This window comes from Pleurodeles waltl, chromosome 9 (assembly GCF_031143425.1).
Source record: "Pleurodeles waltl isolate 20211129_DDA chromosome 9, aPleWal1.hap1.20221129, whole genome shotgun sequence".
Taxonomy (NCBI): domain Eukaryota; kingdom Metazoa; phylum Chordata; class Amphibia; order Caudata; family Salamandridae; genus Pleurodeles; species Pleurodeles waltl.
Genome location: NC_090448.1, coordinates 307281660 through 307297657, shown reverse-complemented (window position 1 = coordinate 307297657; position 15998 = coordinate 307281660). Strand labels below are relative to the sequence as shown.

The following is a 15998-nucleotide window of genomic DNA, read 5'->3' as shown; positions in this document are numbered from 1 at the left end:
CTTTCGAGGGGTGAAGTGGAGCAAAGAAAGTTGAAAGGATGAAAGCCTGCTAGAAGTGGTAGATGTTACTACCTTTAGGAGGAATATAGCTCGAGTCCTCAACATCAACTTGTCTGGAAAGAATGTCATGTAAGGTGGCTGGACCGAGAAGGCCTGCAGCTTACTCATGCCACAAGCTGACATGATCACAACCATAAAGACTGTTTTCTGGGGAGAGGTGTTACATGGGAGATACCTGTATATTGGCTCAAATCATGTACACATTAGAAAAGCGAGAACCAGATTCAAGCCCCACTGTGGCATCACAAAGTGCTTCAGAAGAAAAATAAATAAGCAGTAAACCTTTAAGAAATCTCATTACAACAGGTGTTCTAGACAAAAAAGGCTGATCCGGCAACCTGAAAAAAAGTTGAACAAGCTGACAAATAGCCTTTAACAGTGCCCAAAACAAGACTTTGCTTGGTAAATGACAAAACATACAACCCTTTGGACAGCTTAGCTGGTAGTGGGTTAAACTGATGGGTGTTGCAGAGAGCCACAGACCTGTACTAGAACCAACTGTACACCGATTTTGTAGATAGGCACCTGGTTGCCAAAATAACATTGATCTCAGGTGGAAGAGTGAAGGACACAACTGCCGTCACTCACACTCCACAGATGGAGGTGTGGATTGCAGATACCCCGGTGCAGGACCTTATTCTGTTGCTATGACAGCCTATCTTCCCAAGTAGCAGCCTGATCAGATGACAGATGCTCAGGCCTCAGAGTTCTGGATACCACACCCTCCCGGCCCAATCTGAAGCCATTGAAATGACCTGGGACTGGTCAGCCTTAATCTTCTTCAGAACTTGAGCCTTGAGTAGAGGTGGAAGGGCATGTTGAAGTCCGGAGCTCCACTCTAGGAGGAAAGTGTCTCCAAGAGATAGCCTTCTTGGGAACTCTGGGGTGCAAAAATGCTGACATTGTGTATTCTTGTCAGTGGCGAAAGGATCAGGCCAGAGTTCTCCCCATTGTTGGAAATTGCTGTGCGTCACCTCTGGGTTGTAACTGTCATTTGCGATCTGCTAGGTGTCGGCAACTGAGTTTGTATGCCCTGGGTTTAGAGATCCCACCAGCTGGTTCATTACCCGAGAAATACCCTAGCAAGTGAGACATTTTCAGAGGAGCAGTCTCTTCTGGCACATGACCCAGGTTGCCACTCTTATCTGCTTGTTACAGTAGTACATGGCGGTAGTGTTGCCTGTGAGACCCTAAACCAGCCTCTTCCTGATGGTTGGTAGGCAGACCTTCAGTCCTAAAATGATCACCCGCAACTCCAGCAAATTGATGTTTGATTGACAAAAGATTATTTTATTTGGAATAAAAGCATAAGACATGAAATACAAATTATATAGTACCACAAAAGATTAATCTAATATACAATTTACAACATCGTCAGTAATCTTAATTCATAACAATTCACGTTTAAAATAACCCTTTAAAAAGATTCATTTACCTATCATTCCCCTCTTCGCCATAAGATTTATAGACTTTATCATAGACTTGCCTAGAGCAAACCCCGCCTAACCCACAGATTTCTAATAAATATCTTCAAATTTAAATAGGACAGGTTGGTCTAAATAAAATGACACATGAAAACAATCTAGCAACAATTAGATAAATAAATGGGGATAGAAGCTTTAAATCCTGACTCTACGTTTTTGATTTTATTATAATTGAAAAATTATAATCGAATATTAGATAGGAACTTACCCTTATAACAGACCTTTACATTGTTATAGCCTGCATACTACACTTTTACACTTTACAACTCCCCAGAGGGCCCTAACAAGACATCTCGTATTTCTATTAAGAATCGAGCTAAGGTGCAAGCCACTTTCAGAAATCTCATGTCTACCAGAAGTTTCAAGGCATGCTCCTGGTTAACGACGTTATTTTCTTTAAAAATTAGTTTTAACATTTTCTTTGCTTTTCTAAAGGCCAAAAGCAATCCAATAAAATATGTTGTGCATTACATTTTCGTTTAAAACCACACTTACACAAACCTGAATCCTCCCTAATTGTGGCTTTTATTTTTACACTCATAAAACAAGAAAATTGTTGTGGATATGGGTTTCTGCCCTAGACATCTGATACCCACCTCTCCCAGATGGCCTCTGCAGCCCAATAGCGATGCATCTGTAACTACAATCAGCTCTGGCAGGAGTCTGCCTCTGACCCAATCGTAGTCCATTACCCACAACTGCTAGTATTTTGCAGTCTCCTCTGAAACCTGGATACACTCTGACAGATTCCTCTGCTGCTGTGCCCACTGGAATTTGAGGAACCAATACGGAGCCTGCATGTGCGACCTGGTATGGTTGGCCAGTAGGGTGCAGGAGGCCATACAACCCAGGAGCCTCAGTCATCTGCACCAGGACCAAAGCTAAAACATCAGGATAGTACCCTGAATACCCCAGACTCTCTGCTCCTAGAGAAAGGCATGAAACTATCATATCCAGAACAGCTCTGACGAATGGGGGCGTCTGCAAAGGAGTCACATGTGATTTCAGCATATTGATAGTGAACCCAATTATGTTCGCAGTTGTCTGGAAAAGGTTGACAACCGCCTGAAGTGAGCCCAACTTCAGTAGCAACTTGCTGTGGTAGATGAAGACTAGTACCCTCAAATCCCCAAATATTGATAGCAACCACTGCCACTTTTGTAAGCACTCGCGGGGCACTGGTGCGGCCAAAGGGGAGCACAGCAAAATTAAAATTTGTCTGGCCCACTGTGAACTGCTGGTAGCTCCTGTGGATCTGCAGGATGGGGAAATAAGCACCTGGCAGGTCCAATGCCACCATCCAGTCTCCCGGACCCAGGGCAGACAGGACCTGGGCTAGAGTGAGCATCCTGAATTTATCCTTTTGCAGGAAGGTGTTGAGAGGGCAAAGATCCAAAATAAGGTATCTGGCCTTCTTTGGGATATGGAAGCAGCTGGACTAATATCCAATTTTTACTTCTGAGGCCGGACCCCACTCCATGGCTGCTTTGGCCAAAAGGTCCTGCACTTCCTACCGCAAAAAGAACTGATGGTCCTTGGTCAGTCACCCTGAAGATGGTGGAAGGTGCACCGGGACAGAAAGAAATGGGAGGGCATAGCCCTGACAGACAAGTTGGAAGACCCATTTGAAGTGCTGGCCTAACACTGGCCCTTGGAGTAAATATGAAACTCTGCCTCCCACAGGGTGGCTCTGTGCTGGCAAGGACACACTAAACCGGTTTTGTGGATGTTGAACGAGTGGCTGAAAGAAATGCATGGTGTCCCTAGTGTCCTGGGTGTTATCTCTCAGAGCCGCGGCATACGCTACGAAAGAGGTGAAAGGCCTGTTGGGCTGTGGAGGGTTCAGACGCTGGTGAAACTGGAAACCCTTACCACAGCCACACAGAGGGCAAAACTGTTGGTAGAATTGTCTGGAAGGAACAAATAGACCCACGGAAAGTGCTGTGCCCTTCTCTCCTTAAACCATTCCAGGGCTGAGTCAGATTTTTTGCCAAAGCAGAGAGTGCTGTATAACAGCATGTCCATCAAGGATGCTTAGACATCCACAGAGAAGCCCATAGACCTAATCCAGGCGTGAAGTTGAAGTGCCATACTGGTGCTAACTGCCTGGGCTAAGCAGTCAGTCATAATAAAGTCAGAACTTATTGTGAATTTTGCTGCATCACAATCATCCTGGATATCTTGTACAAGGGATGCCTGAAGGTCATCAGAAACAGCCAGTAACACTTGAGCACTTGTGTGCCGAAGACATGGGAGTAGTGGCTGAGAATACAACTGGCACTTACTGACCTCAGAGAGCAAGGCTTGTAGTTGAGAAAATCTGCTTGCCAAGTATATCAGTTTTGACTCACAATCCCTTAGAGTGGTAGTAAAGGCATTGGGATTTACTTTGCTTGTGGCCACCCGTACCACCAAACTCTCTAGCGTCGGATGTCCTGTAACACAAATTGTGTCGCCCAGTGCAGGACAATGGTGACGGGCAACCTGCCTGTTAACCGGTGGACCTGAACATGATTTCACCCAAGTACCCAAAAGAGAGTCTGTCAGGCCTTGTTAAATGGCAGTAGAGGTTCTGTAGGGGCCTGACCTGGCTGAAGTTCCTCAGTTAAAGCAAGTCTTAACCTTTATAGTGGTAAGTTGTAGATCTAAAATTTCTGCTGCCCTCTTCACTACAAAAACAGCAAAGGAGGCAGTTTCCTCCATATCAGGGCCAGTGGGAGATATAAGATCAGTATCTGGAGAAGTATCCAGGTCACTTTCATGTTGGAGTTCTTCAGATGGGTCATTGTCATCCTATTGTGCGATATATTTATCCCCTTCATCATAACTGTCATTGTCTGAGTCAGTACGGAAAGAGTGTGTAAAGTTTGACCCCTACTGCGTCAAAACTAAGGCCCTGAAAGGGGAGTCCCTACTCCTAGAAATCCGATTGTAGAGCAGGGAGGAAGGGAGGGTTGATAATGAATCTGCAACTAGATATTGTTTCTACCAGACAAGGCATTATCGAAGATAAGTAACTTGTTCATCTGATGAAGACTTCCAGTTGCAGATTCCTTACCTTTGAATAGATACCAAAGTAATGACATCCTCAGAGGTGGGTCTCAGAACCAAGATCATACTAAAAAGTCCTGCAGGAGAGAACCAGCAAAGTACCCATCCCTACGGACCTTACTGACCAGGCAGTAGTGTTTGGTAAATGTGTGCAGAGAAGCCCACATTGCCGTCTGACAGATGTCAAGGACTGGAACTCCAAATGCTAATGCAGTGGATGCAGCTGTAGCTCAGGTAGAATGAGCATGTAAACCTTCAGGGGGCTGCTTTTTGGTCAGTGCATGGCAGATCTAAATACAGAGTACAACCCATATGGAGATGGTCAGCTTCTGAACTGCCCGACCTATATTTGCATCCACATAACCAATAAAGAGTTAATCATCCACCCTGAACTCTTTTTTACGATCAAAGTAGAACGGCAACGCTAATTTTGGGTCCAGGTAGTGGAGTCTCTTCTTTTCCTTAAAAGGATGAAGGGTTGCGTAAACAGTAGGCAAAGTGACCACTTCATCAGAATAGATGGAAAGGTAGGGCCACTTAGATGACAATGCCTGCAGCTCACTCCCTCTGCGGGCAAAATGAGAAGCCTGTGAGGACAATTCTGGAGAGGCACGAAAAGAGAGCACTTCAAAATGTCAAAACTAAGTTTGGATCCCTTTGGGGCATAATAAATGGGGATGGAGGAAAAAGATTTGTAAGACCTTTAAGGAATCTATAAAGAAGGTAGTTTAGGCAACCTCAAAAAATCAGAAATATCAGACAAATAACCTTTAAGAGTGTCCATAGGAGAGACCTGATGGGCCAGGGAAAGGATAAGCAACAGGACCTCAGAGAGAGAGGCAGAAAGGTGGTTAACAGACTTGTCTGTGCACCATATCACAAATGTCTTCCTACGACAGGTATACACCATTTTGATGAAGAGACGCCTGGCTGCCAAGATTACATTACAGTCTTCGGGAAGAAGGTCAAAAGCTGTCAACTGTCAACACTCAATCTCCACGCAGGAGGGGGAGAGTGGACAGGATCGGGTTCCCTACTGCTGCAACAGAAGATTCTCCCAAAGGGGCAGTCTGATCGGAGGATCGATGGACATGCTCAGCAGCTCGGGACACCAGACTTTGTGCCCTGTCTGGACTCACAAGGATTACTTGGGCTCAGTCTTTCTTGATGTTCTTAAGAACTCTGGGCAGAAGTGGTATGGGCGGAAAGGAGTACAGGAGACCCGAGTTCCACTTGAGATGAAAAGCGACTCCGAGCGATTGGCGCCTTGGAACCTCCAATGCGCAAAATTGCTGACATTGCATGTTCACTGGGGAGGTGAACAGATCTAACCAAGGCACCCCCCACTGCTGAAAAAGATCTTGTGCCACCTCCAGATAGAGACACCATTCGTGATCTGCAAGGCATTTTTGTCTAAGTTTGTCTGCTTGGCATTCGAAGAGCCCACCAGATGTTGAATCACCAGGGGTATGCCCCGCTGTTCCAGCCACGTCCACAGCAGCAGAGCCTCTTGACAAAGGGTCCACAACCCCACCCTGCCCGTCGCAGTACCATATGGCAGTGGTGTTGTCTGTGAACAGCTGCACCATCCTCCTCTTGAGAGGAAAGAAGTTCCTTCAATGCTAGCAGGATCGCATGCAGCTCAAACAGGTTGGTGTGGAGTCTGGATTACGCCGAAGACCAGATGCCTCTGATCCCCTCCTCTCCCAGTGGCCATGCCATCCCAGGAGTGACATCTGGCACTACTGTCAGATCTGGTTAGGGAAAGGAAAGGGATCTGCCTCTGACCCAATCGCAGTTCATTAACCACCACTGCAGACCTGGCACAGTTCCCTTCGAGATCAGGAGCTTGTGGGAGCGAATCCCCTGATGCTGCGCACACCGGAAGTTCTGGTCCCACTGCAGAGCATGCATATACCATCTGCCTTGTGTCACCAAGCAGGATGCAGAAGGTCATGAGGCCCAGCACCCTCAGCAATTCTCTCCTAAATCCAGGATAGAGGCTGAAACACTGGAATCATACCCTGAATTTCCCAGACTCGCCGCTTGGGAGGATAAGCCCGAAACTGCACTATGTCCAGAAAAGCTGCAATGAAAGGGGGGGTCTGAGAGGGAGTCAGGTGTGACTTTGTCACATTTATAGTGAACCCCAGCAATGCAGGAGGTCTGCCATAGTATGGAGGTAGGAGACGACAGCCTAAGGCAAGCCCACCCTCAAAAGCCAGTCATCAAGCTAGGGGAAGACTGAAACCCCTGATCTGCACAGATGAGCTGCGACCACCCCATGACCTTGGTAAACACACAAGGGGTGCTGGTAAGGACAAAGGGGAGCACGGTGAACTGAAAGCGCTTGTGACCTACCATGAACTGCAAGTAATGCCTCTGTGGGCAGGCAGGACGGGAATATGGATATAAGCATCCTGCTAATTCAAAGCTACCATCCAGTCTCATGGGTCCAGGGCAGATAGAACCTGAGCCACAGTAAGCATTTTGAACTTATTCTTGAGGAAGAGATTGAGGGACCGAGGTCTAGCGTAGGGCAGAGGCCCTTGTCCTTTGTGGGTACCAGAAAGAAGTGGGAATAACAACCTTGACCTACCTCTTGCACAGGAACTCTCTTCTATGGCTCCCTTGGCCAAGAGAGCAGTAACTTCCTCATGGGAAAGGGACAAGTGATCCTCTGCCATCTGATCACAGGATGGTAGCTTGGATGGAGGGGTACTCTCGAAGGGTAGGGAGTAGCCCCTTTGGACTATCTTAAAACCACCTGTCCGACGTGATGGATTGCCAAAGGAGCGAGTGATAGTGGATCCTGCCTCCAAATGGCCCTATGTGGTGGAGAGTCAGACTAGGAAGGCATAGAGTCTGCTGCCTTGGGTTGGGGGATTTGGTGGAGATTTGGTGGACTGGCCAGACCGCGGTTCCCCTGATCCACGTGGCCAGTGGATCCACGCCCTCAGCTACGCAGAGGCTGGGCAACATGCGCAGCACAGTGGCTGGCTGGGAAAGGACGTGGTTGGAGGCCCCTTCAATAGCCAACAAAGGGCCGAAAGACTCACTAAGGGGGACGAGGGCACACCGCGAGGTCCAAGGACTTGGCCGTAACTCGAGAATCTTTGTAGTGCTCGAGCGCAGAGTCTGCCTTGTCTCTGAAGAGAAGGGTGCCATCAAAGGGCATGTCCATCAAAGTAGCTTGGACATTCCCTGAAAAGCCAGATGTCCTCATCCAAGCTTGACGTCTCAGGGTCAATATCGATCAAACCGCTCTGCCTAGTGAGTCTGCAATGGTAAACTTTGCTGTGTCTCTCCCATCAGCAACAGCCTGAGTGAGCACCCTCCTACAGGACCTGTGGCAGCATTTATGCAAATGTATCCTACATCATGTGGCATTCATGGCCCGCAACACGAGGCTGGTGGAAGAAAAAATCTTCTTCCCAAGTGTGTCCAGCCTTTTGGATTCGGTAACTAGGGGTACGGAAAGGAGCGCACCCGGGGAAGTCGAGACTTAGATAACCAAGCTCTTAGTGGTGGGGTGTTGCATCAGAAAACTTAGGCTCCCCCAAAGAGTGGGGTGATGACAGTGGGCAATTTTCCTGTTCACAAGAACTCCTGTGCTGGGTTTGGATCAGGTACCCAGTAGGACATTTGTGAGGGCCTCATTAAGCGGGAGCATGGGTTCTGAGGCAGAAGCCCAGGTTGGAGGATCCCTGTCAAGAGGTTAGTCCTGATGGCCAACAAGGCAATTCGAGGTCCAGGACCTCAGCTTGTCTTCTCCCCACCATAGAATAGGAAGCTTCCTCCTCCGTAGCCATAGTAGGGGGAGAAAGCAAACCAGTATATGGAGAAGTATCTAGTTCGCTGGCTTCACCCAAGGCTGTACTCCAGTCCATAGGTTCCTGGAGCAGGTATTCTAAAGGGTCCAGTGACTCCTCCCATTCATCATTGTAACCTAGCCCATAAGAAAGGGGTTCAGGATCTGATATTGGAGGCAAAGCTCCTGCTGGCGACGGAACTGGCGCCGTATGATGCACATCCGACTCAGTGTCGGAGTCAGGGATAGGAATGGGGATGGTGCCGCCCATGGGCGCGGGCAGTGCCCGGAGCGTCGGTGTCAGGATTGGTGTCGGGGAAGGTTGGATTGGTACGACCGATGTTGGCCTGCATCCAGTACTGGATCCATGGGTGTCCCTCGGTGCGAGGTCGAAGCAGATGGCGCAGTGCCTGAAGGCACTGCAGCAGTGTTGGACTGCTAAAAAATTAGGCAAATTACCTCATAAAACTCTTTAAGTAGGGCAGGGGTCGCTTCAGCTCCAGGAAACTTGGGGAAGCGCAGATTCAGCCCAGGCATCGGCTCTGCAAAGCACTGCCTACAACGTTGACGCTCCCTCGTCTCATTGGCCAATGGACAAAGAGAAGTCGAAGAACGTTTTGACTTCTTATATTTCTTCTTGTGCCTTGACTTACCTGATTGCCCGGGGACTTGGAGTGGGAAGTTGACAATGTAGGACTCCGCGGCTGATCCCGGGACCTTCCTTCTGACCAAGATCTTGACTTGTGCGTAGTCAAGCATTGGGTTGCCGTCAGTTTCAGGGATCACTCCCTCAAAGTCTTTGGATGCATTGTCCGTGTAGGAGGCTAGCCTGGTTTGTAGTGGGTAGCAAAGGTACTTACACCTTATACCAAGTCCAGTTGTCCCTTATTAGAGAAATGTAGTCAGTGTCTAGAAGCCAGGCTGTCTAGAGGTGGCTGTAGGCAGAGAAGCCAAGGATGAACTAGAAGAAATGCAAAGCTCTTGCAATACCACTGTAGTCACACAGTACTCACACACATGAAAGACAATAATCAGTGTTACCAACTATAAAGGTACTTTATTTTAGTGACAAGGCCAAAAATACTTTGGAGACTATACTTAGGAGGTAAGTACATTACACAATATAAACAATAGTAAGCAAAAGCATGGAAGTACAAGGTCAGAAAACAGTGCAAATAGTGAAAATCACAATATGTTGCAATGGGCCAAAGGGGGAACACAAACCATATACTAAAATAGTGGAATGCGAAATTCGGTTTCCCACCTAGGCAAGTGTAGAGGGGCGCTGGGAGTGTAAGAAAACACCAAAGGTAAGTAATAGACCCCACCCCAGAGCCCAGGAAAGCAGGAGTAAAACACAGCAAGTTTCCTAAAATACACTAGAAGTCATGATAGAAGATAATGCAAGAACCAGAAGAGACTGCTAGACACTAACAATGGATTCCTGGATATGAATACCTGTGGAAGAAGGGGACCAAGCCCAAGAAGCACTGAGGAGTCCAGGGAGAAAGGGAGCCCCTGCTAACCCGGATGAAGGTGAAAAAGAAGAACCACCCGTGAGAAGACAAGGTCAGTATTGCACCAAAGAAGACAGACGTGGGTTCCTGTTTGGTGCAGAAAATGTCCCACGCAGGATGGATGAATGCAGTCTGGTTTGTGTCACTGGATTCCGCCAACAAGCCTTGGCACACGCAATGCTCACGGTTAGAGGAAAATGGCACTGCGTGGGCCCAGGAGGGACCTGGTGGCTTCTACCCAGGAGGGAGATCAGAAGGGGCTCTCAGCAACTCAGAGAGCCCTCGGAAAATCAGGCAGCGTGCACAGGAGTCCCACAACCCAGGGACAAAGAAGGTGCAAATGGAGGCCCACGCAGAATGACACAAAGGATTCCCACGCTGCTGGAGAACCACTCAGGAAGCTGTGCGTCGTAGGATGGAGTGCGGGGGCCTAAGCTGTGCTGTGCACAAAGGACTTCTTTAAAAAGGCGCACAAAGCCTTGGCAACTGCAAGTCACATGGCGCAACTGTCTTGTGTGGGAAGGCAATCCCTTACTTCCACCTGGACGTTGGGACTGTTGGTGTCACTTTAGTTCACCACCCGTGTTGCTGGATCCACGCCTGTCATCTGGAGAGGGGACCAACGCCACCGGTCGTCGCTGCAGAGAGGTGCCTGCTGAAGCAGGGAAGTGACTCCGTCACTCTATGGGAGAGTCCTTTGGTTCTTCTGGTGCAGGCTGAAGACAGACAGTCCTTGGAGGATACACGACCTGGAGACTTGCTTGCAGGAGCTGAAGATACAATGTTGCAGAAGTCATCTCAGCTTCTTTGTTGCAGTTTTGTAGAATTCCTGGAGGGGTCAGCGGTTATTCCGTCGGTAGAAGATGAAGTAAAGGATGCAGAGGATTCCTGCTGCAGTCTTGCAACCCGAATCTGAAGAAACACCCAGAGGAGAGACCCTAAATAGCCCTGAGAGGGGGACTGGTCAGCAAACCAGGTAAGCACCTATCAGGAGGAGTCTCTGACATCACCTGCTGGCACTGGCCATTCACATGCTCCCAGAGTGTCCCACCACCTTGGAATCCAAGATTTGTAAAACCCAGGGACACTCTGGAGGAGCTCTGGGCACCACCCCTGGGGTGGTGACAGCCAGAGGAGTGGTCACTCCCCTTTCCTTTGTCCAGTTTTGCGCCAATGCAGGGACTGGAGGTCCCTGAACCGGTTAGACTGGATTATGCAAGGAGGGCAACATCTGTGCCCTTCGAAGCATTTCCAGAGGCTCTGGGAGGATACCCCTCTCATGCCTTTAACACCTATTTCCAAAGAGAGAGGGTGTAACACCCCTCTCCTAAAGGAAATGCATTGTTCTGCCTTCCTGGGATTGAGCTGCTCAAGCCCCAGGAGGGCAGAAGCATGTCTGTGAGGTGGCAGCAGCTGGGGCCGTCTGGAAAACCTCAGAAGGCTGGCATGGCAGTACTGGGGATCCATAGTAGAGCCCCCAGAGTGCATGGGATTGTGCAACCAATACTGGAATCAGTATTGGGGTACAATTCCCATTTGTTGGACACTTTACTTGACCATATTCGGAGTTACCATTGTGAAGCTGGACATAGGTATTGACCTATGTCCAATGCACACTTAAAATGGCGTCACTGCACTCACGAATTCTGGGAAAATGGGCCTGGATGACGTGGGGGCACCTCTGCTAGTGCAGGGGTGCCCTCACACTCCGATTCTTTGCACCCAGCCTTTAGGGTTGGAAGACCTGATATATAGGTGACTTATAAGTGACCTGGTGCAGTGAAAATGGCTGTGAAATAGTGCATACACTATTTCACACAGGCTGCAAAGGCAGGCCTGTAGAAGCTTTTGCATGGGCTCCCTATGGATGTCAAAAGAAATGCTTCAGCCCATAGGGGTCCCCTGGAACCCCAATGCCCTGGGTACCTAGGTACCACATACTAGGGACTTATAACAGGGGAACAGTATGCCAATTTCGAGTGAAATACTGAGTTGCCAGCATGAAGTGATAAATTTAGAAACGGAGCTAGCTTGAGCACAGGGGTCCTGATTAGCAGGACTCCATTGACAATTTAGAAAACAGTGAAACACACTGACAAGCAGGCCATAAACCATAAGCACTGGGGTCCTGACTAGCAGGATCCCATTGACACGGTCAAAACACACTGACAAACAGGCCAAAAATGAGAGTAACTGTGCTAGAAAGAGGCTACTTTCTTATAGCCCGTCACTCAGAGCATGACTTCGGGTTGTGGTTGTGCTCCAGGCAACAAAGACAAACGAGTTGCGGATCCGTCACGGACATCGCTGACACACCAGGAGTTGAAAACTCAAAAGAATTTGACAAAAAGTCAAAAAAAGCCACTGAATAAATGACTGAGATGTAACTCTCTTTGGATCAGCACTAGGTGGCGCAGAAAGAAAGGAACTGACATCAGCGCCCTGGGATGGTGCATGTATAGGAACGGGGGACTTCATATCCAGTGGGGGCACCGCAGATGACAGACTTGGAGCTGATCGACACCACAAAAATTATCTGATTCGTTTAGATGAAACTCCTGATATTTAGCCCAGTCCGAGTAAAATCGAGATCAGAACATTATATACTGATACAAGAGGTACTTTTAAGATTTAGACATGGGGTAAAGTATAGAGCAGTAGTGGCCATTTTAGAATTGCGTTAATGTTTTAATTTTAACAGTACAAAATACATTGAAAATAGTGAAAGCCAAGAAGTGCATGAAAGCAAATTCTACAAAGCATACTGTAAACCTTCACACTTACCTTGGAATGTCCACACATGTGGTGAAGTTGCCTTGTACTGAGCTGTAGTGTTTTTAGCAAACTCTGCACATCATCCTGGAAAAACATGAAATCCATCAGAGCCTGTTTATCATTATGACAGAGAAAGAAACTGAACTCCAGTACTGAGCCTTAATATTCTGTGGTTACCAAAGCCACTCTCTGGAGTAACCTTTGTCCATTACTAGCACCCTATAGAAGCTTCTGCATATGCCTACTACTAGAACTTAAAACAAAGATAATTATGAAATGAAAGAACACTTCTGTGGCCTTCTTGATTTCAGAATCCCATCTTCAAAATGACCTCCTCTTCTGTTTCAATTTGACCGAACGACTGGACCTGATTGAGTATAGGCATTTTTCAACTAAGAATAGGAATATGTTGTTTGTCTGTTATTTAACACCTGGACTCTTAGCCCTAGGTCTATAATTTTCCCAGCCTATGGAGGATAGTTCTTTTACATGGGCAGTGATGGAAAATTCTGTCAAGCTACAAAATAATGAGGTCAAATGTATATAAGCTGTTCTTCTATGCGTACCACCTATGACTACTATTTATCCAAACAATGCTCCATGCTTCACTCTTCAGCTTTACTTTTGTATTCTCAGTCAGACTCTATCCACCAATTTCTAGTCGCTATTGCATCTGCCTCCACGCAACTGAACAACTCCAATAGGTTTTATTTTGATTTCCCCAAAAATCCAACATCTAACTGAGGAGGCGGAGGAAGAAGTTTGGTGGACAGGACATGCACCTTGAATGGAGTCGGTCAGACAATCATCTTAAAGAAATTTGAAACACACTAAAAGTTTCAGAATTTACAGAAAATGTTAATTGAGTTGTTATGTGCTGTGGAAACTCTAACTTGATTTCTTCCTGTTCTACCCTCTTGCCCTGACACACCCTCAATTTCATCCTATCCTCAGAGCGCCCACTCAGTTACAAAAAATAAATAAAAAAATAATAAAAAAAAGTAAATTCGTACTGATGCTTCAAGATAACGGTTACGTTTTCACAGATTCAAATTGCCCATGTCCTATGACAAATTTTACTATGAAATTACTATTGCAGTTCTATGAGCACACAAATCGATTCAGGGACTGTAATGCTTAATGGCTGAGCTACAGGATGAAATAGAAGTTGTTCAAATAGCACTAGTACTGATTATCAGTCAGCCTGCGGAGAATACTGGTGTAGGTGGATGCACTCCTGCCTGTTGATAGGTAACAAGGCGCATTAAGAGAACTCATACTATTACTCCACCCCTTTGCCAAATCGTGGAATTTCATCCTAAACTTCGGGCTGAAGGAAGGGAAGACCCATAAAAAGATAACTGCTTTAACTTAGGAATGGTCAGGGCATGGGCAGCGAGACAGAAGTTTGTGAGTAAGAATGTTGCCTTAATAGCCCAATTTGAAGAGACAGGCAAATTCACTCAGTCCGACTCCCAAATATTAACTCCCATGAATATTTGTTGATTTGAAGAAGAAGAACAATTTACTTACCATAGATAACAATGAGTCTAAGGGATACTCTATCTAATCACAGATTCCTCACCTTTTGAAAAACTCCAGGAGCCAGACAGGATATGGAAACATTTCTAGCAATTGTTCTCACATGCCAGCAGGCAGCACCATCATTCTTAGCAGTGACCTCATCCCGCCTCTCGAAGTAGCAACGTATACTGTGTATGGACACCCCCATATGCATAAACCTCAGTTTAAAACCAAGCATTCCATGCCCTCATATGCAGAAAGTTCAGTGACAGAATTAGAAATGTGGCAGTATACAAACTCTAACTTGGAACCTTATTAACACCTAGAACATCACATTACAGAAGATGAGGGAGGTAGATTTGTGAGTAATCCACAACATCGACAGCACTGGAAAAAGCCTTTCAATATTATCCTGTCGACATGCCCAAAACATGTGACACAATTATCTCCAAAAGGTTGACAAGGACCCAGACATTCTCTGCAGCAGACATGGGAACAGAAACTGTTGGATACAAGGCTGATTCTGCTGACAGTTTTTATTTTTAAATTTAGACTTTTTTTCTGGCTCCAAAGTATGTTCCGAGAGCTAAACCTAAAGGCTGGCTATGACCAAAAAACAGACTCTACTATGTTGGAAATACCGATCGGGTTGTAGCCCAAATATTCTTGACAAAACGCACTAAGTAGGGAAAGCAGCAAAGTTGAGCCCAATGAGTTTGGATTTCATTCAAGAAGGATTTTTCAAGTTTCCCCTGAACCTCCAATATACGTTTTCAAAAATTCCAAAGCTCCTACTGAACTTGTGGTAGCAGTACTGCTTTGAGGAAACTTCCTCAATTCTTTGGGATTTACTACAGTACAGACCATGTACGTCAGCTGCAAGGTGGTCTCCACTACTCAGCTTCAAGGTCCACATAAAACATCCAGAATCATTGGGTTATCTCATCCTCAGCCATACAAAAACTTTCTGGGTAGGTACACTTCAATCTCTAGATGCGCAAACATTCTACTGGCAGGCCTGAGGACTCCCATAAGCCTGTTGGTCAGAAGTATGCAGACACAACCATTCTTGTAGTGAAATGATAGAATCAGAAGTGTAGTCAGAGCAAGAGGCAAACCTCAGCAATAAACTATGGCAGAGAGGCAGGCAAGGAAGTCTTCGCTCCTCTTTAATCTTGCCCGATTCTTTCCAAGGAATGTGTCAGGCAAGGTGTACTAGAGAGCATTCAATCACTCATTGATGGCAAGAGCTAGGCAATCCTAGAATAAACTGTTAGGCTTCCTGTTTATTTTTTCAGCAAAACAAAGCACTTCCGGTTCTGCAAATATGCTTTGCGGCATCAAAATGATCACGTTTGCATACATCAAAAATCCAAAAAGCGAGTCCCTTTCTCAGCTGCAGAGAGCTCCACTATTGCCTCCCAGACCCATCACCCTGACCTTTGAGGCCAGCCCCTGATCTTTAAAGGAACTCTCATACATTTTATGTAAGGCACTTTATAAGGTCCAAAGGAAGGGAGAGCTCTGGCCACAGGTCATGAGACAATAATGCCCACTGCCTGCCTGAGACATTCACAGTTTGTTGGCTGTCTGTGGCTGGTACCTGGAGAAATTGGTTGGAGGAGGAGGAGCTTGGACGTCAGGCGCTGGAGCTTGGAGCACTGGTACAGTGTTGCTCTGCTCTACGTCCTCGCTCCGAATACTGGGGACCTCTCAGAAACCCCCCAGGTCAGATTTACACTCCGGTCTGGGGCTTGCCGTCTACCGCTGCTCCCT

At 46.8% G+C, this 15998-nt stretch overlaps 1 protein-coding gene across 1 annotated transcript in view; it reads right to left on the bottom strand.

Moving 5' to 3' along the window:
• FANCD2 (FA complementation group D2) overlaps nucleotides 1-15998 on the bottom strand; it is a 1182674-nt gene that overhangs the window by 88362 nt on the left and 1078314 nt on the right. Inside the window, exon 41 of the mRNA XM_069206781.1 lies at nucleotides 12708-12782. Within this exon, the coding sequence (XP_069062882.1) occupies nucleotides 12708-12782 (75 nt within the window). The remainder of the gene's footprint in view (nucleotides 1-12707; nucleotides 12783-15998) is intronic.